General features: G+C 44.0%; 1 protein-coding gene across 3 annotated transcripts in view; it reads right to left on the bottom strand.

The window, feature by feature from the left end:
* PTPRE (protein tyrosine phosphatase receptor type E) overlaps positions 1-26,433 on the bottom strand; it is a 228,169-nt gene that overhangs the window by 13,796 nt on the left and 187,940 nt on the right. For all 3 annotated transcript variants that reach the window (XM_040439123.1, XM_040439124.1, XM_040439125.1), the window contains 4 exons: positions 25,146-25,281; positions 23,405-23,554; positions 18,311-18,404; positions 15,308-15,384 (listed from right to left, as the gene is read on the bottom strand). In XM_040439123.1, the coding sequence (XP_040295057.1) occupies positions 15,308-15,384; positions 18,311-18,404; positions 23,405-23,554; positions 25,146-25,281 (457 nt within the window). The remainder of the gene's footprint in view (positions 1-15,307; positions 15,385-18,310; positions 18,405-23,404; positions 23,555-25,145; positions 25,282-26,433) is intronic.

Genomic DNA, 26,433 nt, shown 5'->3' with positions numbered 1-26,433 from the left:
TACCTCTTGGTGAGAGATTGTTGACTGCTAAACATGACTCTATGATGCACTTGAAGACATTCTGCCCAGTTGACAGACTTTGAGAGAGGGAACATCATTGGATTGAGAGAAGCAGGCTGGTCATTTTTATGAATCGCCCGCTATCTAGGCCATTCGGACCTAGCTGGTGTTGGGTGCAGTTGTTGTGTGAGGACATGCACAGTTAACAGGCTCAGGAGGCCCAGACAGACCACCAGTAGGGGGGAACGTTGGGTCCACTGACAAGCGCGAGCAGCTTCCACAGTTTTGTGGTCCACCACCCAGTCACAGGTGATGCCTTCATTACACACCCCTGCCTCTGCCCGGACCATTTACTGGCACTTAGGAGAAGGAAATGTGGTGTCACGACCCCATTACATGTCCTGCCATTGACAGCCAGCCACTCTCGCCTTCGTTTGTAGTGGTGTTGGGAATGAGAAACCAGGACTGCTACAGACTGGAACTGCATCGTCTTTAGTGACAAATCCAGGTTCTGTTTGGGACCCAGTGATGGTTGTTTTCAAGTATGGAGACCTTGTGGTGGATGTTTCAATCCGGTCTTTGCTGTGGAGAAACACACTGCCCCAACTGCTGGTGTGATGATCTGGGGAGCCATCGCATACGACAGTCGGTCACCCCTAGTAGTGATACGAGTAACACTAAGGCCCCTTTCACACGGGCGAGTTTTCCAAGCGGGTGCAATGCGTGAGGTGAACGCATTGCACCCGCACTGAATCCGGACCCATTCATTTCTATAGGGCTGTGCACATGAGCGGTGATTTTGACGCATCACTTGTGCGTTGCGTGAAAATCGCATTTTCCCGCGATGCACCCGCATCTTATCCGGCCCAAAAACATGACACCCGTGTGAAAGAGGCCTAACAGTTCAGTGATGTGTGCAGGACATAGAAACATAGAATGTGTCAGCAGATAAGAACCATTTGGCCCATCCAGTCTGCCCAATATACTGAGTACTATGGATAGCCCCTGGCCCTATCTTATATGAAGGATAGCCTTATGCCTATCCCATGCATGCTTGAACTACTTCACTGTATTTGCAGCTACCACTTCTGCAGGAAGGCTATTCCATGCATCCACTACTCTCTCAGTAAAGTAATACTTCCTGATATTACTTTTAAACCTTTGCCCCTCTAATTTAAAACTATGTCCTCTTGTAGCAGTTGTTCTTCTTTTAAATATTCTCTCCTCTTTTACCTTGTTGATTCCCTTTATGTATTTAAAAGTTTCTCTCATATCCCCTCTGTCTCGTCTTTCTTCCAAGCTATACATGTTAAGGTCCTTTAATCTTTCCTGGTAAGTTTTATCCTGCAATCCATGTACCAGCTTAGTAGCTCTTCTCTGAACTCTCTCCAAAGTATCAATATCCTTCTGGAGATATGGTCTCCAGTACTGAGCACAATACCCCAAATGAGGTCTCACTAGTGCTCTGTAGAGCGGCATGAGCACCTCCCTCTTTCTACTGGTAATGCCTCTCCCTATACACCCAAGCATTCTGCTAGCATTTCCTGCTGCTCTATGACATTGTCTGCCTACCTTTAAGTCTTCTGAAATAATGACCCCTAAATCCCTTTCCTCAGATACTGAGGTTAGGACTGTATCACTGATTTTATATTCTGCTCTTGGGTTTTTACGTCCCAGGTGCATTATCTTGCACTTATCAACATTAAATTTTAGTTGCCAGATTTTTGACCATTCCTCTAGTTTTCCTAAGTCCTTTTCCATTTGGCGTATTCCTCCAGGAACATCAACCCAAGTGAAGAGAAGTCCGATAGTTCAGATGAAAGCTCAGACTCTGATTCAGATGGAGAGGTGACAGAACAGAACATCAGACTGCGACAGAAAGGAAAGAAAGGCAAGATAGAAGAACTGGCCCTAAGTAAATGAATCCTGACATCCCTGAGTTGTGCAATGGTCTTCTGAGAGACTCTTGCATGGAGGTGATGTCGGTCTCCACTAACCCATATGGAATGTTTCATTTCACTAGGAACTATGTACATAGACTGGATTAGCAGTTAATGTCTTGGTATTTTGATGGGATCCTAGCAAACTGATAGGTCCATACGGAACAGGCCCGCAAATCGGTTACACATCCGTCCGCCACATGTGTTCCTCTCATGACAGGGCTTCTAACCAGCAATTTTCAACAGGTTAATTCCAGCACACAGCAAGGGTTTACCATGAATGTCTCCTCCAGATTACATCACTTCCTTGTCCTGCCCAGTCATCAGATTTATCCACAATCGAGCAATTGTGGCTTGAGCAACCTATGAGTGTGCAGGATCTACAGGCCTAGCTGGAACATCTGTAGGTAAATGTGCAGCAGGATACAATACAGAACCTGTATATCTCCATACCCAACCATATCAAATCTTGTATCCAGGCTAGAGGCCGTATCTTATCTTCTATCCGGTCTAGAGGCCATATCTCATCTTGTATCCAGGCTAGAGGCCATATCTCATCTTGTACAGTTTTCCTCAATAAACATACACCTCAGCTCTAATATTGTGATCATCTCTCACTATTAGGGATCATGCACACGACCGTGTGCTGGCCGGGCCCATGCTGCGGACCACAAATTGCTGTCCGCAATGCACGGGCACCGACCGTGGGGCAGCCGCATGCGGATCGCGGACCCGTTCACTTGAATGGGGTCTGCGATCTGCATCCAACGGTCCGCACTGCAAAAAAAGTAGTGCATGCAAGTGAATGGGTCCGCGATCTGTGATGCACACGGCCGGTGCCCATGTATTGCGGACCCGCCGTATGCGGGCCGCAATATGGCCACGGCCGGGCGACGGCCTTGTGCATGAGCCCTTACATTCACACATAGAAAGTTTCATTTCATTCCAACAACTCCTTCTTGGTGAGTTTTTTGTCAATGAGTGTATAAACAGACACTATGATAAATCATTTGTGGTTTAATAAAACAAAAAACGATGCAATCACTATATAGATTATATATATATATATATATATATATATATATATATATATATATAAACACACACACACACATATATATCTATAGCATCAAAAAAGTGCTTAAGACCGGGGCTACACGGCGACATGAAGATCAAGATGTCGCACTGCAACATCCCATCTAAAGAATATTAATGGGGTCGTGATACAACACGCCCCATGCTGCAATGTTAGGCCCCTTTCACACCGGCGAGTATTCGGTGCGGATGCGATGCGTGAGTTGAACGCATTGCACCCGCACTGAATACCGACCCATTCATTTCTATGGGGCTGTGCACATGAGCGGTGATTTTCACGCATCACTTGTGCGTTGCGTGAAAATCGCAGCATGCTCCTCTTTGTGTGTTTTTCACGTAACGCAGGCCCCATAGAAGTGAATGGGGTTACGTGAAAATCGCAAGCATCCGCAAGCAAGTGCGGATGCGGTGCGATTTTCACGCACGGTTGCTAGGAGACGATCGGGATGGAGACCCGATCATTATTATTTTCCCTTATAAAATGGTTATACAATCTACAGAACACCGATCCCAAGCCCGAACTTCTGTGAAGAAGTTTGGGTTTGGGTACCAAACACGCGCGATTTTTCTCAAGCCAGTGCAAAACGCATTACAATGTTTTGCACTCGTGCGGAAAAATCGTGTGTGATCCCGCAGCGTACCTGCACATTTTCCCGCAACGCCCGTGTGAAAGAGGCCTTATAGTCACAAAAAATCCAACACTGGATTTTTGGTTGCAAGTTGCACGCTATTTTGTCATTACAGACCACGATGAAAGTCACGTGCAACTTGCCTGCAATTTTTCTGAGATTTTGCTGTTTTTACAGTCAAATAACAGCTCTCAAACAGTCGCACAACAGCAAGTTGCAGACAAGTCACACAAATGTTTTTGGTGATGCAACTTTGCGGTCACAAGAAACATGTCACCGTCTAATCCCAGCTTAAAAGAGAAATAAACATTAGGCCAGGTTTACATATTCAATGTTAACAAATTCTGCAGGGATTCTTCGGAGCCTGTTAGAATCCGTGCTGCATACTTGTCAAAAATGAAAGCAATCAAGAGGCCGTGCAGTCAGTCTCCTGGTACATCAATAGGAGCAGCAAAGCGACAAATGGTCTGTGTAGGTTTATACAGTTTATGCCAAGCGTGCAGCACAAACCAAAAGAGGTCAGTGTGAAGTTCCGAAAGAAACTTCCCATGAACGTGAGCAGACACCTTAGCTGAGCCTGTATGTTAGAGGGGTTTCAAAAGCAACCTCCAGAACGCCAGCTGTTGTAAAACTACAACACCCAGCATGCTCCATTCACTTCTATGGGAGTTCTGTGAACAGCCAAGCAAGTATGCATGCTGGGAGTCGTAGTTTTAGCACAGCTGGGGTGCTGAAGGTTGCTGATCCCTGGGCTAGGCCGTCAATGTTGGTTCTCTGGGATCTGGTCTTCCAGGACCTCTGCCAATAAGAAGAATGAAAAGGCTGCGGCACTAGAATACCGCCCATGATGACTAAGTGATCAATTACAACCAATGACACAGTAGTTGGACCTGCATGAAAATCATATTAAAATTATTTCCATGCATACGGTTTAGGCAGATTTCACATGAACAAGTTTTCAGTCCAGATGTGATGTGCGTTGCGAACAGGCAGCATCTGGACCGGATCCTTACCCATTCATCTTTCAATGGGCATATGCCCATGTGCCGCGTTTTTTCACTGATCATCAAAATGGCAGCATGTTCTTAATTGTCCAGCCGCCTTCAGTTTATCACACAAGCCCCATTCATTACTATGGGGCCAGGACTGCGTGAAAAACACACAGTATAGAACAGACTGCGATTTTTTTTCCAGAACACGTTGAATCAATTGACTCCTTCATTTCAATGGGTCCGTGCACATACGCACCATTTTTCACTGATCATCTTTTCATTGAGGAGAAATCGCAGCATCTTCTATATTTTCCGTTTTTTAAGCAGCTCTTGCCCCATAGAAATGAATGGAGCTTGCGTGAAAAAAAAGAAATGACAGAACATCAGTTTTTCCCGTACAGATCCTGACACAATCATAGACTTTCTTATACAGAAGAAAAAGGGGAAATAACTTTTGGTAACCTACTCACTGCTTCTCTTGCGGGAGTGCACAAAATGAATTGGCCAAGATACGATCTATCACAGCCGTGTAATTTCCATCTACAGAAAGCAGACAGCTACGGGCGCCTGACAACACATTAGCCCCCTGGATCACCCCGCAGAACACTACAGGAACTGCTACCTGCTATAACATGCACGACCACCTCAAGAACATGAATATTTCTTATCTAGAAACCTGTGGATGATCCAGCACTCTCTCCCACCCCCTAGACTCTATTATGTCTACATTTGCTCTAAATGTCTGAAGAAAGATAAAAACATGTCGGCACTCGAGGCATAAGGACAAGGAGGAGGCTGCACACCCGGGGAGAGCGACCCAACAGCAGGAACTTTCTCATTAGGGCTTGTTCACACGAACGTAAGGGCTCCGTGCCCGTGCTGTGGACCGCAAATTGCGGTCCGCAATGCACAGGCACCGACTGTGGGGCAGCCGCATGCGGATCACTGACCCATTCACTTGAATGGGGTCCGCGATCCGTCCGTTCCGCAAAAAGATAGAACAAGTTCTATCTTTTTGCGGAACGGAACACCACAGAAGAACTCCGTAGTTCCACACTGCATCTCCAGATTTGCGGACCTATTCAAGTGAATGGGTCCGCATCCGTGATGCGGAATGCACACGGCTGGTGACCCATGTATTGCGGAACCGCCGTATGTGGCCCGCAGCACGGCCACGGAGCCCTTACGTTCGTGTGAACAAGCCCTTATGTTACAGTCTCCACTATATTTACATAAGTATAGCCAATCCTGGTTAACCCCTTGCATTGTGTGAGCCGTCTACTTGGCTTCACAGCTTTCTCACTGACTATTCCTGCTGCTCTAACCAATTATTGCACAGATGTTTGAGCATATCCCTGCACTGACGGGTAGCCTGTCCAGCCCTTTTATGCCACTGCAGCCATACAATGATCACGCCAATACCCATGAGGGCAGATATTAAAAGAGTTGTCCAGGGGTTTTATTTTAATGACCTATCCTCAGTATAGGTCATCAATATCTGATTGGCAGGGGTCCAACACCCGTCACCCCCTGCCGATCAGCTGAGCGTTACTCCCTCTTCATTACACTGCCTATCGTCTCAGAAGCAAGAGTAATTACAAGTATTCGCTCCGTTCACTTAAATGGAGCAAGTACTTTTAATTACACTACGCCACTACTACAAGGGAGACGACATGTAGTGTAATGAAGAGGAGGCTGCGCTTGCATGGAGCGCCGCTTACTCTTCAAACAGCTTATCGGCAGGGGAGCCGGGTGTCAGACCCCCGGCGATCAGATATTGATGACCTATCAAGAGGATACGTCATCAATATAAAACCCTTGCACAAACCCTTTAAGATCTGTGATGAGCAAGGCCTCTTTCACACGGGCGTCATGTTTTTGGCCCGGATAAGATGCGGGTGCATTGCAGGAAAATGCGCAATTTTTCCACGCGAGTGCAAAACATTGCAATGCGTTTTGCACACGCGTGAGAAAAATCGGCATGTTTGGTACCCAAACCCGAACCCGGACTTCTTCACAGAAGTTCGGGTTTAGGTTAGGTGTTGTATAGATTTTATTATTTTCCCTTATAACATGGTTATAAGGGAAAATTATAGCATTCCTAATACAGAATGCATAGTACAATAGCGCTGGAGGGGTTAAAAAATAAAATAAAAATTTAACTCACCTTAATCCACTTGCTCGCGCAGCCCGGCTTCTCTTCTGTCTTCTTCTTTGAGGAATAGGACCTTTGATGACGTCACTACGCTCATCACATGATCCATCACCATGGTGATGGATCATGTGACGGACCATGTGATGACCGCAGTGACGTCACCACAGGTCCTTTTCCTGTGCACAGCAAAGATGAAGACAGAAGTGATGCCGGCTGCGCGAGCAAGTGGATTAAGGTGAGTTAAATTATTTTTTCATTTTTTTTTAACCCCTCCAGCGCTATTGTACTAAGCATTCTGTATTAAGAATGCTATTATTTTCCCTTATAACCATGTTATAAGGGAAAATAATAAAGATCGGGTCCCCATCCCGATCGTCTCCTAGCAACCGTGCGTGAAAATCGCACCGCATCCGCACTTGCTTGCGATTTTCACGCAGCCCCATTCACTTCTATGGGGCCTGCGTTGCGTGGAAAACTCACAAAGAGGAGCATGCTGCGATTTTCAAGCAACGCACAAGTGATGCGTGAAAATCACCGCTCGTGTGCACAGCCCCATAGAAATGAATGGGTCCGGATTCAGTGCGGGTGCAATGCGTTCACCTCACGCATTGCACCCGCACGGAAATCTCGCCCGTGTGAAAGGGGCCTAACATGGGAGCCACCACAGAGGGTCTGGGCCATAGACATTTTTAATATTACATTGCAAACATTCAGATGCACATTATTTCTCTTGGGGGTCTCCTGCGGAAGGAAATGCCATCTATGACATCCATATGTCCTAACAGGGTCAACTCCTTTAAAGCACTTTTGATGACCCGACCATGCAGCGGGGAATAGAGAGAGCATATGGCTTGGTAATATTGCCCCCACTCTTTGTCAGTCAGAAGGATTTTCTGCATGTTTCTGAAACAAACAGTCTTGTAAAAATCCTGCAGAGAACAGAAGAAGTAATCTGCTGACCTGTTCCATTTATGACGGTAATGGATGAAGGGTGGGGCTTAGCTAATGGGCGCTACTGAAGATAGGGCAGAGGGGGGAGGCTCCTGCTGCAGCTCGCTGTCTTACAGCCAGACACAGGACTGTGAGGAGGAGGAGAGGGGACATGGCTGAGCTCCTAGAACACAAAGACAAGACTGTTTTTCCCAGTTTTAATTGTAATATGAGTCAGGAGAAAAATAAGGCAAGCTGGAAAAAGATAGAGAAAAGCGAGGGGCAAAACCTCACTGGATAACCACATCCGCCATATGTCCCGCAATATGAAATAACAACGCCAGACATATAGCTATCATGAAATCCCTATATGAATCATGGATGGTACAGAAAATACATTGCTATATGTGTTATATATTTTTCAGGAAATACGTCATACATGGATTTTAGGAGATGTGACAAAAATTGGTTATCACAACTTGGAACGGTTTTTGGAGAAAAATCTGCCCCTGATACAGAGAAACGTGATATTAAGGATTTGAAGCATAAAATTAGAGATTCTCTTAGGAGACGTACAAAATTGTGGTGGAACAAGACTGCACTAGAAAATTGCCTAAATAAAAACATTGTACCACGTGGTTTGCGGATTCAGACCTTCCCTACATTGGAGGGTGAAGATCCTGCCTTTATGTGTAGGTGGGAGGAGACTTTGACCAAGTGTTCCCAAACCCTATTTGAATTATTGATTGGAGCTGATAGTAAGGCATTAGAGAGCGTGGAGAAGGACATCGATAGCCATAAAGAAAAAATTCAACAACTTTTGACTAAAGAAGAGTTAGAAGCTTTTGACAAAAATTTGGAGGATGATCTCACTAAGTGGGAGAAAGATATACAATTAATCAAATCAAAAAAATTTCGGTGAGATCTAAGTGATTATTAACAAAACAAAATATTTAGGTGGCAGAGAAATAACATCAGATCAAGATCAGGTTCACGCTCACAATCTATTACATCATTGACATCTGAAGAGGAATGTGGAGCTTCTTTTTTAGACAGGCATCTGGTACCCGGACGGGGACCAGACTTAGAAAGGCTGGGTTACAATCTTCGTACCCCCGCTCAGAAAAGAAAAAACTGAAATGTGAACAACAAAGAAGAGACCCAGGAATTAAAGGTAATTAACCTTTCTGATATTCAATTAACACTACCTCAACGGCAGGTGCTGCAGAAGCGCTTGTCCTTTTCTACTACAGGTAAATTAGATTATTTTGAAGTTATTAAGGATTTGGAATTGTTTTATTGTAAACTGCTATTCAAGAAGTATTTTAATAGGGGACAGGACGTCACCCAGCTGGTATCTCCGGCTGAGAGACAGGCAGTACGGGATTTAGAGTCCTTGTTGGCAGAACAGCTGTCACGGATCAGAGTGGGGATAACTCTAATCCGTGGGATGTCAATATGAAAGATAGCTGCTGGGCCAGGACAGGAATCAGGGAGCAGGTCACCTCCTATTACATCCCTAATTCTGACCCTGTCTCCTAGCCGTATGAGCCGACCCTGATGGTAGGAGGGCTCATACTCAGGAACCTAAGATCCCTACTAGCCCTCAGGATGGCCCTGGACTAGGAGCAGAGTAAGACGACCTGTTCCTCCACATCACGGACGAACAGGAGTCTCACTGGCGTGGCTGCAAGGAAAGGGGCACATGTACAGCATATGGCAATGGCAGGTAAGTAAACTAGTATCACACGTACCTGCCACAGACACACAGCCTGGAACCCATGCACGAGTGCTGCTGTCCACAAGAACACAGCACACATCACACAGGAACCCAGGACCATAAGCTGCAATAAAGATAGAGACACCACTAGACATATAAAAATACAAGAACAATAATGTCTAACATAAACTTATGACCACAAGGGTGGCCCTCACTGGCAGATGGTATATAACCAGGAGGATGACTCCAGCTAACCATGGCTGAAGTACCCCTCAGATACAGGCATCCAGCAGGAGCTAAATAGCCCCAAGTAGCCACACCCACACACAGACACCCAGTGTTCACACACAAAGAAGGGAGTTAACCCTTCCTACACCAGGCAAGGGAAGAAAGCCACTTAAAGGGGAAGTGTACAAACAACTATCAAACTGCAGCTGTTACCGCCGGCAACGAAATGCGTGGCAACCATGTCCTGGGAAACAGCCAGAAGGCCGAGACACTGCCACGACATGTACACAACACCACACGTTGCCACGGACAACCGCAAGTGACGAAAAGTGTCACAATGCACACATACACAACCTCGTGCACAACAAACCGGGAAAGTGCACACATACAAAGAGAGGTTGCCAGGTGTAACCGCATATCTTGACAGCAAGCTGCCTAGCAACAGCTCAGGCTGCTATACTGCCAAATACAATCATGTTGCCAGCGGCAACCACACGTGGGGCAACATACAAGCAGCCCTCACCATGTGGTTGACAATAAAACCAAACCGCAGGCAACTGCATGCGGATCCAGGAGTCACGACCATAAACATGGGCGTGACAACAGCATGTAGCTGAGGAGGGGAAATTTCCCATATATCTGCACCGGCGGTCGCAATTGTTTCCCCCCAAATCACTATGTCCTGCAGTAGATATTTTTGTTGAAACTAGTTAAACGGGACCTGGTGGCTATCGCTCCTAGAATTAGGAGTGATAATCTAACCAGATTACAAAGGCAGACTTTACGGGAATTACAAAATCTTAAAGAGGTTGTTATTTAACCAGCCGACAAGGGGGGCAACGTTGTGATATGGCGGTGCAGATGTATGAGAGGCATTCTGTCAATTAAACAACAGACAGTGTTATAAAAAAAATGGAGAAAGACCCTACAGATCTATTTAAGAGGGAATTAGATATGAATGTAGAAAAATATGGATGGGCACTCATATACGGAAATATAGGACAAAATTGATTGAGAGATCTAATATAATAGAATAAAATACAATATATTAAAATATAAATGGAAAAATTTATATCGATATTTTAATATATTGTATTTTATTGTATTATATTAGATGTCTCAATAAATTTTGTCCTATATTTCCGTATATGAGTGCCCATCCATATTTTTCTACATTTAAATCCAATTTTGAGGGGTGTCTCAGACTTTGGTTGGTGCACCTGCTCTGAGAGAGCAGGGGTGAGCGGATCTCTGAATTACTTTTCACTTTAACGGAATTAGATATGATTCTGCATGATGCACTTGATCAAAATATTATTAGCCTGAAAATGATGGAGGAACTTATAGTGGATTTTCCAATTAAACCAACATTATATTTGCTCCCAAAAATCTGACCAATCCCCCTGGACGTCCTATCGTCTCGGGGATTGGTGGCTAATGCGCAAATATTGGCAGTTTTATAGTTTTTTTTTCTCAAAAAGAGAAGTTTCGAGTCACTATACACGTCTATATGCCATGACCAGGGAGTGCGGGCATCAAGGTCTTTTCTGTCAATGACTGATTATGACAGTGATGTTGTAGAGCTTATTTTAGCTCTTTTGGAATTTATGTTGACTCACAACTATTTTCTTTTTAAGGACCGCCTCTTCCTACAGCTCCAGGGGACAGCTATGGGGTGTCATGTGCGCCCTCATATGCAAATTTGTTCCTGGAGCTGTGGAAGAGAGAGATAGTCCATAACACCCCAGGATATGAGGCCGCACTCCTATGGTCAAGGTATATAGACGATGTGTTCTTTGTATGGCAAGGGTCTGCTCTGTCCCTGGAAAGGTTTTTGGAGAATCTTAACAATACCGATCGTAACATCAAACTGACCTGGAACTATAGTCAGATTGAAGTCGAATTTCTGGACATCTTGATTACGAGAGGGTCTGATGGCTTTATATCCACTAATGTTTTCAGGAAGACGACGGCTGTCAATTCCCTCCTCCACGCTTGATCCTCACATTATCCAAAAATAATACAAGCAATTCTGGTGGGTCAATTTTTAAAAACACGCAGGATCTGTTCTGATGATAAGAATTTTGAACAACAGTCCTCTCTTCTGACAAAACGTTTTATGGAGAGAGGTTATCGAGCGAACATAATTCATCAGGGATACGAAAGAGCAAGTAGAAAGTCTCGAGATACTCTTTTGGTAAGTAAAACAAGACAAAGAAGAAACAACAAAGATTCTGCAGTAAGATTTATTACTCCATTCAATAGCGAATGGCGTTCCATTTGCGGTATTATGCAAAAGCATTGGGCAGTCCTTCAAACAGATAAGGAACTTGCTGTATCCCTGACACCGTATCCCCTGATCACGTGGAAGAGATCTCCTTACAAAAAGCCATTATATACCAAATGTACCCAGCAATATGTTCGGGAGTAGGGGTCCTAAGTGGGGATCATCCTCCTGTGGTACTTGTGCACATGCAAATATATGATCCGTTCCACTACCTTTTGTGATTCTTCTAAGAAGAATCAATACAAGATTGTTCATAATATCATTTGCAATACTGAAGCAGTGATATATTTGATTACATGTCCGTGTGACTTAATTTAAATCGGAATGACCACAAGAGCTTTGAAAGTTCAGATATTGGAACATACTAATAAGATTCAAGCGGCATCAGAAGTCCATGAAAGAGACTTAGATGGGCTACAATCGGTTCCACGACATTTCCATGCTTGTGACCCAAGAGTAAGAGGCATAGATAGAGTTAGATTAGGGTCCAGAGGTGGAGATACTAACCTGGGTTTATGTATGGTCAGTATATTTTGTTTCTTGCATCAAACTTATATATATATTTTTTTTTGTTGTTGTTGCAAGAATCATCAATTTTGACTCCTTATTTTGGAGTCTAGTTTATTCATTCTGTTCAGAAGAGACTTCTTGCACTCTCTGTTCAATAGAGGTTTAGTGTATTTTCTGTACCATCCATGATTCATATAGGGATTTCAATATAGCCATCTGTCTGGCATTGTTATATCATATTGCGGATGTGGTTATCCAGGGAGGTTTTGCCCCTCGCTTTTCTCTGTATCTTTTTCCAGCTTGCCTTATTTTTCTCCTGACCCTTATATATGTATTACTTAATAAAAATACAGTATTTTATTGCTATATGGTCCCACCGTTTGCTTTTGTTATGACATTTGGATTCTCTCTTTTTTCAGTGGGCTTGGATTCTGTCTGTGTTAGACAGAGGTTTTTTGTAGGTTTTTAATTGTAATATGAGACATAATAGGAGGCAAGGAAAGGAGGAGATTGAGAAAGGAAGTCCTGGGAAAGTTTCCCAGTTTTAATTGTAATGTGAGACAAAATGGGAGCAAAGGAAATGTGGAGACTGAGAAAGGAAGTCCTGGAAAAGTTTTTGTGCATTTTCTATGTTTAGTGTTCCTTTAAGAATAGGGCTACATTGCATTATCTTGCTGAAATGTAGTCTCCAAGACTCCATTAGTAGTGCCTGCCGATACTGCATATTTTTCTGTAATATAGGGCTCATGCACACGGCCGTTGCCCGGCCGTCCCTGTATTGTGGCCTGCAAACAGCAATCCGGGAGAAACAGTGCGGTGCGGAATGGAGGCACGGATTGGAAGCCCACAGAAGAACTGTGGAGTGCTTCCATGGGTTTTCTGTCCGTTCCTCCACACCGCAAAAAATGTAGTGCGGACCGTCCGATGCGGAACGTAGACCCCATTCAAGTGCCACATGATCGGTGCCTGTGCATTGCCGACCGCAATTTGCGGTCTGCAGCATGGGCAAGGCCGGCTGTTGAATGCAGCATTGTTATTATTTTCAATGAGGGCGACTTGTCAATTCCATGGCCAATTGCTTTATGGCCTAAAAGCTGCAAAAAGCTAAACCCTGGACACTGTCTTGTTAAATCAATGGTTGCGGGTAGGGTTGCAGCGGGTATCAAATGATCGATACCCAATCAATACTTTTGTACGGTAGCGATTCGAAACCGGGATTTGACATTTACCGATACTAGGCTGCGCTACTGCGCAGTCTAGTATCAGAGAACATGGCGCACGCTGCTCTCAGCGCATGCCATGTTCTCCTCAGCAGCACAGGGGAGGAGTTTCTCCCTCCCCCTGTGCCGCTGCTGCCAAAAAGAAGAGAGAGGGGCGGAGGAGGGGAGAGGCTGTGGCCACTGTGCCACCAATGATGATAACTCACCCATTAATACAAGTATAGGCGGCAGGTGCCGGCGTCAGAATTACATAGCCAGCACCCGACCTCTATGACAGAGCGCTGCAGTTAACCCCTTAGGTGCGGATCGCAGCGCCCTGTCATAGCCGGCACCCGCCTCCTGTATTTGTATTAAAAGGTTACTTATCTTCATTGGTGGCACAGTGCACCCCCCCCTTCCCCCAGTACTAAAACAATGGTGGCACATGTGCGCCCCCCAAACCCCCCGGTATTATAATCATTAGTGGCAGTGGCCACAGGGTCCCCTCCTCCTCATTGGTGGCGCAGTGGCAGTTGGGATCGGAGCCCCAGCAGTGTAATCCTGGGGCTCCGATCGGTTACCATGGCAGCTACTGAAGCCCTGGCTGCCATGGTAATCCCCCTGCTGCTGTGTGTACAATGCACAGGGCAGCAGGGAGAGTGTAAAGTCCTATTCACCCTAATAGAGCTCTATCAGGTTGAATAGGACAAGGGATGAAAAGATCCCAGGTTCTAGCCCCTAAGGGGGCTAATAGTTGTTATTAAATAAAAAGTTAAAAAAAATATTAAGTTTAAATCACCCCCATTTCCCAATTTTACATATAAAATATATAAACAATAAATAAACATATTACATATCACCACACCCAAAAAAGTGCGAACTATTCAAATATTTAAAAAATATCTCCTATGCGGTGAATGCCGTAACAGAAAATAAATAAATAAAAACCGCGCGATTTGCCATTTTTTAGTCACCTTGTCCCCCCCAAAAATAGGATTGGACTGTTCGATTATGGGCCGGACGTTCCATAAACTGCGGAATGCACGCTGCTTTTTTGGTGTTTTATTTTTTTCGTGTGTTATCGAGTATCGCAATACTTTTTAATGGTATCAAAATCGAATAAAAATTTTGCTATCGAAACAACCCTAGGAGAAATGAGTACACACAATGTGACGTAGTGTCAGCAGAGAGAAGAGTTACTCTGATTAAAGCCAAGCACACGCTAGACACAGAGGTATCATCAACTGCCATACATTAGAGGTGTGTCTGTCAACAAGCTTGTCGACTGTTTCCAGTAGCAACCAGAAACACTGTAAATACAGCTCAAAAAGATACAGGCTGTAACTCAGGATCCACACTAGATATGTACTAAAAGGTATTTTTGAAATTAGTCAACTTTTTTTGTAGATTTTATCTAGGACACTTGAAAGTAATGCTCCAGAGGGTGATTCTGCCTGAAAGCAACAGCTCCATAATTTAAAGTTTTACCCAGAGTTACAGATGAAAGATAATACATTGAAATGTTCTTCATCTACAACAGCCATTATATTACTTCCCACATGACAGTGTTGTTATAGATTTTAGTGCATTTTACAAGATGTGGCTTACTATATGGTACGTACATCAATAAAGGAAGCGTTGATATAGTCTGTGTATTCTTCCCCTCTCTTCATTGACAGAATCACTCGGTTGAAGTCATCTGATAAGAATTAAACAACAGAAAATGACATAAAATGCTGACAGTACAGTATTTTAATGCAAATCTGACCATCAGGTTGGCTTCCTACCAACAGGGTCTGATTGAGGTACCTTGGGTCCAACAGAGGAAATGATTCTGAAGGCCCACCCACCATCTATACAAGTGCATGCCCCCTGACATCTCAATGTAAACTATTCTTAGAATTACACAAGGAGTCATTTATTTAAAGGGGTTGCCTAACCTCATGAGTTCAGGGCTGCTGCTGTTCACTAGCCCTGAACTTTCGGCACTGTAGAGGGGTGGTCACTGTAAGTATGATTGATGGCACAGGCAAGCGGCGCTAGGATGATGTAATCCCGGCTCTTGCCTGTGCATGCACGCTCCCGAGGCTGCGAGAGAATCATTTTCATTAGCAGCTTTGGATTAGCACATCGTGACAGCCAGCTAACTATGGTAAGTGTTGTTGCCACCATCTGTCTGTTGTTATGCCACCATGTGTGTGCGCCCCCGTGGTCGTGCAGCCGCAGCGGATCGAGGACCCATTCACTTGAATGGGTCCGCGATCCGGCCGTTCCGCAAAAAGTTAGGACATGTTCTATCTTTTTGCGGAACGGAAGTACGGGACGAAACCCCACGGAAGCACTTATTTATTTTATTTATTTTTCTGTTCCGTGGTTCCGTTCCGCACCATCCGCATCTCCGGATTTGCGGACCCATTGAAGTGAATGGGTCCGCATCCGTGATGCGGAATGCCCACGGAACGGCCCCCCGTGTATTGCGGATCCGCAAATGCGGTCCGCAATACAGCAATGGGGCGCACACACCCGTGGGAAAAAGGCCTTTAGCTGCTCTATGTAGAACAGTGCCAGAGCTACTGCGCATGCCCTGGAATACTCTACACCAGGGATGCTCAACCTGGAACCCTCCAGCTGTTGCAAAACTACAATTCCCAGTATGCCCTAATAGCTGTAGGCTGTCCAGACATACTGGGAGTTGTAGCTTTGCAACAGCTGGAGGGCCACAGGTTGGGCATCCCTGCTCTACACAAACTACCTGCGCAGTTACGAGGTGGCCGGGAGCCGCTGCGCATGCGTGCATATATGTGCACCCATGGTCACAGCCACTTGAGATGCCGGAGCTTTTTCCAACAGTGTGCAAGCCAGAGGGGCAAAGGTTTAAAAGTAATATCAGGAAGTATTACTTTACTGAGAGAGTAGTGGATGCATGGAATAGCCTTCCTGCAGAAGTGGTAGCTGAAAATACAGTGAAGGAGTTTAAGCATGCATGGGATAGGCATAAGGCCATCCTTCATATAAGATAGGGCCAGGGGCTATCCATAGGATTCAGATATATTGGGCAGACTAGATGGGCCAAATGGTTCTTATCTGCCGACACATTCTATGTTTCTAGGGTTGCCAACCAGAATTTTTCTTTTTTTCTGGCCAATCTTTCCAAAAATCATGGACAGACAAAAAATTTTAAGTAATTCATGTCTATAGCTCAATATACTGATAAGAACTCGTTACCAGCATTTACTGTGAGTTGTAAAATGATAATAATTACCACCAAAATAATTTACTTAAGAACCACCACCCTCAAAAAAAATCACGGACACATCTATTTTTTTTTTCACGGACACCGGAAAAAAGATGCCTATTTTTACGGACTGTCCAGAAACACTGACAACGAGCAATCTATAATTGGGTGGAAAAATGAACAGGGGCAAGGAAAGGAAGCAATATGGATAATGAAAATACATTAGTAAGTAGATTATATTAACTTTTTGTACGACAACCCAGACAGTCTGATTCTGGCTTCACAATCATAGAGCTGGATTTGTAAAGGGGTTATCCCATGAAAAGCATTTATCACCCATTCCCTGGATAGGTGATAAATATCAGACAGCAGGGGAATAATAGCTGGAACCCCTAGTGATTCCCAGAACAGGGGGTCAGTGATTCCCCTCTCCGAATGGAGCAGTAGTGCATGCATGATGTTCCACTGCTCCATTCACTTCTATGAGACTGATATAAACAGCACTCTATGAGTCCCACAGAAGTGAATGGAGTAGTGGACCAACATGTGCACTACCGCCCCTCTGAGAAGGGAACCTGGGACTGGTTTTAGTAAATTCACTGCACTTGCATTCCACATGTAATAACAATTTTGGAACAGCTACAGTAGTCTTATGACTCTGTGTTGTGCTATTCCTTTATTATTCCTGCTAAAAGTCCTGAATGAATTTGCAATGAAGGTCCAGCTGGGTGTTACCAGTTGGGAGTGTGTCCCTGCACAGTCTGACTCTGGCAGCGCTGACTGGATAGTGTTAGACTATGCAGGGATACCCCCCCCCCTCTCCCAACTGGTAACACCCATCTGGACCTTCATTGCAAACTGCTAGAAATTCATTCATAACTTCGAGCAGGAATAATAAAGAAGTCCCACAACATAGAATCATAAGAATAGATGCCCCAGGATTGTTATCACACGGGAAATATAAGTATTTAGTAAAACTGCTCCCCAGTTACCTTCTCAATGGAGCAGTAGTACACACGTTGGTCCACCATTCACTTCTGTGGGATTGACAGAGTGCTGTTTTTATCAGTCCCATAGAAACAGACATGTCAGGGTCAGGAGAAGTGACAGGAAAGGACTATAGCTAAATGTGTGTCCTTCACCATGATGTCACCAGTCCCTGGTATGGGCCAAATCGCTATCATTCAGCTCCTGAGCCCACGACTAGAAGGTGACCCCACCAAAAATCTAAAAGGGCCATTCTTTGCTTGCTCTTGATTTGCTTCTCTTTGTCCACCAAATAATTTTTATCATTTTGCAGCGGATAAATCCTTCTCTTCAAATATCACCCCAAGATATAATAACACCTTACTTCAGACTGGTTGTAATACATAAAACAGATGGGACTTACATGGGATAATCTGGATGACTCTGGCCTTCTTCATGTTGGCCGGCAGGTTCCCCGTCCTCATGTTTTCTTTCATTATTCGAACATTTGTTAGTTTCTGCAAATAAAGAAAAAAATGTAATGAATATACTTCTGGAATGCTTATACGTATATGTATATGGTACCTGGAGATTGGACCCCATGCCAACCATACACTGATCATTTATCCTACGAATAGGTCATTAGTGCTTAAAGGGGTTTTCCAAGACTTCGTCTGGATAGGTCATCAATATCAGATGTGTGGCACCGCCACCGATCAGCAGTCTGGCACCCTTGTGTTTCTGGTTCTATCCACTGTATAGTTTCCGGCGCCTACCCGCCACACCTGATTGTTGGGGGTTACGGGTGTCAGACCACCACCAATCTGACATTGTGATGTAAAATGCAAAAAATCCCAAATTTTGGCTCAAGTAAGCCCTATTTTTTGACTTTGTCAGAATTCTGGAGTGCAGGGAGTGATAAATTCGCCCCCCCCCCCCCCCCCCCCCTTTTGAGTAGAGAGATTTCAATGTCAACCCGATACAACCTGAGCTGTGGGGCACCACATAGACAAAATCATGAGACCAGGCCTGCTGGTTAGTACAAGTCTATCTCGACTGTCAGTTCTTAAAGGGGTTCTCCAGGCTACAGATATTAATAATCTATGCTACAGATAGGCCCTCAATATCAGATTGGTGGGCCTCTAACACCCGGGACCCCCACTGATCAGCTGTTTTGGGCTGCCGTGACAATATACAGTATACGGAACAGGAAACTACACAGTATAGCAGGGATGCTCAACCTGCAGCCCTCCAGCTGTTGCAAAACTACAACTCCCAGCATGCCCTAATAGCTGTAGGTTATACAGGCATGCTGGGAGTTGTAGTTTTGCAACAGCTGGAGGGCCGCAGGTTGGGGCATCGCTGCAGTATAGACACCCCTCCCGAAGGATAAGTCATCATTATCTGTAGCCCGCAGAACCCGGAGAAGCCCTTTAAGGCCTCCTGCACACGACCGTTTTTTTCCCCCGTTTACTGGCCGTTTTTTGCGTTCCGTATACGGTCTGTACACGGAACCATTCATTTCAAAAGTTCCGCAAAAAAAACGGAATGTACTTTGTATGCATTCCGTTTCCGTATTTCAGTTTTTTCCGTTCCGTTTAAAGATAGAACATGTCCTATTATTGCCCGCAAATCACGTTACGTGGCTCCATTCAAGTCAATGGGTCCGCAAAAAAAACAAACACATACGGAAATGCATCTGTATGTCTTCCGTTTCCGTTCCGTTTTTTGCGGAACCATCTATTGAAAATGTTATGCCCAGCCTAATTTTATCTATGTAATTACTGTGTACTGTATATGCCATACGGAAAAACGGAACGGAGAAACGGAAACACAACGGAACCACAAAACGGAACAACGGATCCGTGAAAAACAGACCGCAAAACACTGAAAAAGCCATACGGTCGTGTGCAGGAGGCCTAAGGCCTCTTTCACACTACCGTTTTTTTTTTTTTTCGTTTTGCGGGGCGTTTTTTTTTTTGCGTTCCGTATACGATCCGTATATGGAACCATTCATTTCAATGGTCCCGCAAAAAAAACGGAATGTACTCCGTATGCATTCCGTTTCCGTATTTCCCTTTTTCCGTTCCGTTGAAAGATAGAACATGTCCTATTATTGCCCGCAAATCACGGTCCGTGGCTCCATTCAAGTCAATGGGTCCGCAAAAAAAAGGAACGCATACGGAAATGCTTTCGTATGTCTTCCGTATCCGTTCCGTTTTTGCGGAACCATCTATTGAAAATGTTATGCCCAGCCCAATTTTTTCTATGTAATTACTGTATACTGTATATGCCATACGGAAAAACGGAACGGAAACGGAAACACAAGGGAAACACAAAACACTGAAATAGCCATACGGTAGTGTGAAAGAGGCCTAAAAGTGTTGTCATCTTGGATTGCGTAAGTTTCACAAGGGGCAGAGTAGATATTGGAAATATTCTATTTCTAATATTCTGTTTTCGTTTTTCTCATTATAGAGTGCAGGGTGATGAGGGAAAAATTTTAACTTTTTTATTTTAGCACAAGGCCGTAACATAACAAAATGCGGAAAAAGTGTCTGAAGACTTCCCGAATGCATTGTATGCTCCAAATGTATCACTGAAGTGACTACATTGTCTTCACTGTATGTACATAGCCGAGAACAGCCTTACTTAACAATCTGATGAGCGTTCTATCGTCATGGAAACAAGGTTACTGTCACCGCAGAGCTGCCCACACATCGCACCATCTCCGTGTGGCCTGCATCCACTCACGTTTTCACATGTTCTCAACAATAAATCTCACTCAGCATTAGGCCTCATGCACACGACCGTTGTTTGATTCCATGTCCGTTGTGCCGTTTTTCGTGATTTTCTGCGGACCCATTGACTTTCAATAGGTCCGTTGAAAACTCGGCTAATGCACCGTTTGCCATCCGCGTCCGTGATACGTGGTTCCAGTCCGTCCAAAAAATATAACTTGTCCTATTATTTTCGCGGAAAACGGTTTGCGGACCCATTCAAGTCAATGGGACCGCTAAAAAACGCGGAGGCACACAAGATTGTCATCCGCGTCCGTTTTTTTCCTATCATTTGCATGGCAAACTTGACTTAGACTTTTTTTTACTTTCCTTTATGTCTGGTGGTGCTCCAAAAATAAAGGGAGACACACGGAAACAAAAACGGAAACGAATCACGGAACAACGGAACCCCATTTTGCGGAATGGAACACAACAACGGTCGTGTGCATGAGGCCTTATACAGTGTACGCAGTGCACCTCTATACACTGGCAGCTGCTTTGCTTTTGTTGGCTGGAGATTACATAAAAATCAACGCTCACAATGAAAATGGAAAAAAACCTGGCTACCATGTGAGGGCAAATTAAAAGGGGTTGTTGAAGATTAGTAAAACACGGCTGCTGTCTTCCAAAAATAGTGCCACACCTATCCAGTGGAAATGTGTGCAGCTCAAGTCCATTCATTGCTGGAAGAAAGCAGCTATCTTTATTTAATCCTGGACAACCCTTTTAAAAGGAAATATATTAGTTTTTTTTATTTTATGATTGTAGATTTTTCTCTTTGATTTTCTGTAAATGATGGCCATCTTGCCTGAGCTGCTGTTAACCCATTTCTTACCAGTGTTTACTCCCCTTCCTTACCAGGACAATTTTTCAGTTTTAGCAATGGGCGTATCTAACTGCAAATAACTATTTCATTTTTGAGTTATATGGCACCGTACTGTTACAAAAGATATTGTACAGTGCCAAAAAATTAGAAACTCCTTCAAAGTGACTTTTTTACATTGACACCCTAAGGTCTTGATCTAGGTTAAATTTGGACATTTTAAGCTTTCAGCTTTCTAAAAAGAATTTTATAAATGAAAAAAATATACATGTTTATATATTTTTTGCGCACAAAAAACGCTATAGTAGATAATACTAAAAGGAATACTTATATTAAAAAATAATAATAATTATGAAAAAAAAAAAAGGAGTGTACATTTGTAATTTTAGACTACTTTCACACTAGAGTTAATATTTTCCGGCATTGAGATCCGTCATAGGGTCTCAATACTGGAAAAAAACGCTTCCGTTTTGTCCCCATTCATTGTCAATGGGGACAAAACGTAACTGAACAGAACGGAGAGCTTCAAAATTTATTCTATTCCGTTCTCATACCAGAGAGCAAAACTCCTGGGATGCGTAACATAGCCAAGACGGATCCGTCATTAACTCCATTGAAAGTCAATGGGGGATGGATCCGTTTTCTATTTTTATCAGATTGTGTCAGAGAAAATGGATCTGTCCCCATTGACTTGCATCGTGGGTCAACTGACACAATCTGACACAATAGAAAACAGATCCGTCCCCCATTGACTTTCAATGGAGTTCATGACGGATCCGTCTTGGCAATGTTACAGATAATACAACCGGATCCGTTCATAACGGATGAGGATGGTTCTATTATAAGTAAACAAAGCGTTTTTGCTGAGCCCTGCCGGATCCAGCAAAAATGTTAGTGTGAAAATAGCCTTACACATAGTCAGCTATACTATTGCTAAAACTAATAAATATATGTTTTATTTCATTTCTTTTTTTTTTTGCCAGAGGGGCTGAGTGGGGGAAAAAGGGGAAATGTCCGAGTTCAGCTCTGAACCCCTACAACCCCTTTAAGGTGGCAACCAAACCTGATGATTTCTTTAGGATCGGCTAAATATGTAAGGTGTATGGGGACAAGATCAGATATGTTTGATTTTACCATTCCTGACACTTGGTTCCCTCGGGAGATAATCCACTTCCAGAAGAGGCGTATTCCTCTCTCCCAACTGAAAACGCATGCACACTTGGCTAAGCTGAGCCTGCATGTGTATGGGGAGTTAGGAAGAATATCCTGTCTGATAGCTATTGTATGCTATAGGCAGCTTTAGGCTACGTCTACACGACGACATTTGTCGCGCGACTTATATAGGGCACAACTACACTGCAACATTTGTAGCGCAACATTTTGTTGCACTAATGTCGCGCGACAATTTTTATAATGGCAGTCTATGGTGTCGCACTGCAACATGCAACATGCTGCGACTGCGACACAACAGTCGCAGAAAATCCATCTCGAATGGATTTTCTGCGACTGTTGCGTCGCAGTCGCAGCATGTTGCAGTGCGACACCATAAACTGCCATTATAAAAATTGTCGCGCGACAAATGTCGTCGTGTAGACGTAGCCTTAAAGTGGTTGTCCCATCTAAAAAAAATGTAAGACATTTCGATAGGATATACCAGAAGGGTGTGGGTCCCACCTCAAAGAACTGAACAGGACCTCAAAGTAAACAGAGAGAACACCACGCATGTGCCGCATCCTCTCCATTCACCGCTATGGGATTTCTGAAAATAGCCGATCCAGCACTTTGCTATTTTCGGAAGTCCCATAGCAATGAATGGAGGTTGGCAATGCATGCTTGCTTTACTTTACCCCTATAAGGCCAAAAAACATATAGCTACTATTTCCCCTATGTTAACCTCAGATATAGAACAACTTACTTTAAACTCCTGTTCTAGACCAACTTTCTCGAAGGGCGGTGCCGGACTGTACAATGTCTGAAGGTGCTTTTCTAATGAGGCCACATCAAGTTCTGTGTCACCGTAGAGGTAGTACTCTAGTAAGGCTTGGTAAATGAATGAATACTGCATCTGAAAGAGACAGAACATCACATTACCATCAAATTAATAAGGCTTGGAAGCACTGAAGATACCTGTACCACGGGTGCAGGTCTACTAACAGGAAATCCGCACAGTTTTCTCTGCATTTCCGTACATGGTTTTGCCGCAGATCTCACCCTTCCATTGAAAAGGGTAAAATCCATACAAAAGCACAACTGAGATGCTGCAGATTGCCGCACGGAAGAAAAAAGTAAAATGTACATGAGATTTGTCTAATCTCATACACTTTGAGCCATTCACTTCAATGGGTCTGCAAAAAAAAAAAATACGGAAGTTACTCCGTGTGCATTCCATTTCCGTAAGTCTGTATTTCCGTTTCGCCCAAAAAATTTTTTACATGTCCTATTATTGTCCGCATTACAGACAAGGATAGTACAGTGCTATGAAGGGCCAGCTGTTCCGTTCCGCAAAATATGGAATGCACACGGATGTCATCTGTATTTTTTGCTGATCCGTTTTTTGCGGAACGCAAACTACATACGGTCGTGTGCATGAGCTGTGTAAAATGGGCTTAATGCAAAAGATTACCCACTGGGGAACTGCAGTAGAGTCCGTAAAAAAATTCTAAAGCCATACGGAGTGAAGAAGTTCCAAATCCCCTGCACAGACATAAGGGAAATTTTGGCGTACTTCATTTTTGCACAAAGAATTGCAACTTTTTGTGATTTTACACAACTTTTTGAAAGCATGTTAGCTATGTTAATTAGCTGTATCGATTGCAACCTTTTTTTCAAAGTTGCAAAAAAGGAGCAATTTTAGTCCAGTAGGTGGCAGTGTTAAAAAAAAACCTGAATAATATCTCTAGCCAAAAGTATTATTTAAAAAAAAAAAATTAGTACACAGTCTGTGACGTTTCATAAATTTAGCAAAAGTTACAGTAACACCTACTCAAGAAAAAAATGACATACAAAATTCCTGTAGCCACCACTAGGGGCAGCTTGGAGCTTACCACATACTGTGCATACATTGAACTTATAAAACAGTAGGCAGTAAGCGCCCTCTAGTGGTGGCTGCAAAAAGCCTGGAGTTCCTCATTTAACTCTGTCTACGAAGGGGATTTGAAGCTCTGTATCAGAAAAGCAAAGCAGGAGCCCTGTCAAAATCAATGTGGTGTTCACATTAAAGAAACAGGCTTTATATGCCTTTTGTTGCGGACTTGCTGCTGTTTTTTCCCATTGCGAAAACAATGACGGCCCCTTTAATGACAGGGATTGAAAGCGATGACCGCCCCTTTAAGTGTTCAACATGCATACGGTATCTACTGTACTGTGTCAGATGGCTACTATTTATACTGCAAGCCAAGTGCAGTCTCTGCACACGCCAATATAGGGGACCGCTATGTCATTGTGTATACAGAAGTGGTCTCCAACTTGTGCCCCCAACCCCCCCCCCCCGATGATGCAATATTACAACTCCCATTATGTCTGAGCAGCTGCAGGGGCATGATGAGAGTTGTAGTTTTGCAACAGCTGGTGAGCTAGATACCTGTTAGGGACCACAGAATATAACATTTTAGTGATGCCACGTAGGCTGCGTCCATGTTGTTACCCATTTCTCTTACATCAGTTTGAACCATTTGGGGGCGTTGACCACGGATTTTCAAAACAAAATCGAAAACGTCGACCTTCTTTTCTTCGTTCATCATGTCTATAATAGCGTCTATGACCATGAACGTGCCTGTCCGGCCAACTCCGGCGCTGAAATACAGAGAACAGCACATATGGGTCCACACCAACTAACCCTTTAACACTTAAAGGAGTATTTAAAGTAATTATCCCCTATTCACCCCACCCATCATCATGAGTACAGGGAGGGGCTCCGTACCTCGCAGGGAACCAGAAATGAATGGAGTGACAGATCGGGCATGCGCACTGCCCCTCTATTCATCTCTATGGGACTGCTGGAGATAGCTGAGTACAGCGCTCTCAGGCATCTAAAGTGTTAAACTGCCGGGATTGGATTTAAAGCCAATCCTGGCAGTGACGGGTGTGTGCCAGCTGCATAATACTGCAGGCACCTGCCAGTAATGGTGCAGGCACAGCTATGAGCCCGCACCATCACAGCGCTGAACATGTGGGCTAACTACCTACTTGGCGTATGGCAGGAAGGGGTTAAGGCTGAAGCTACTCAGCGAGGGGCGCGAGGGGTACAAGGATCTCAGTGTAGCAGTGCAGCACCTCGACCATGACCCCAAAATTGCAAATATACCAGCAAGGTTGGATTCTTTGCGACTCTGGGGTTGTGGTCGCGTTGCGACCCCTTTCCTTTCTGTGGCTGCACTGCTATACACTGCGATCCTCAGTCAGGCGACGTGTAGCCCCAGCTTTATTCTCTCATACATACAGTAGCTAGTAATCCACTGTCAATGTAAAAGCCTGAAAGCTGCATTACTCACATTCAGCCACTAGGTGGTGTGGTTGCTCAATACATTAAAAAACACAACTTCTTTTAACCCCATCTGCAGGGAAGTTATTTACGTAACCTGTTTTCAGCTTCCTTTTTTTTTTTCTGTTCATTTTACTTTACACGTTTTCACTAGTGTGTCCTTAGCTAAACTTTTACACTGAATTGTTTCACTTCCCTTTGCTTCATTGCATTATTAATGCACAAACTACTAACCACAGAACTCAGAATAATCAGACACTGAATTCTGTTTTAAAAGGGGCTTTTTGGGCTCTTGATATTGATGAGTTATCATCAGGATAATCGGTGGTAAGGGTCCAACACCCCACACCTGTACTGATCAGCTGTTCCCTGCAGCCCCTGGCAATGGAGCTAGCACTGTGAATGGAAAAGGAAGCACGGCTCCATTTAAAGTGTAGTGGCCATGCCGGGTTACCATTCATTTC

The sequence above is a fragment of the Bufo bufo genome, chromosome 6 (genome assembly GCF_905171765.1).
Source record: "Bufo bufo chromosome 6, aBufBuf1.1, whole genome shotgun sequence".
In the NCBI taxonomy this organism is placed as follows: Eukaryota; Metazoa; Chordata; class Amphibia; order Anura; family Bufonidae; genus Bufo; species Bufo bufo.
Note: the sequence above shows the minus strand (reverse complement) of the source record. Positions and strands in the feature narration are given on the sequence as shown.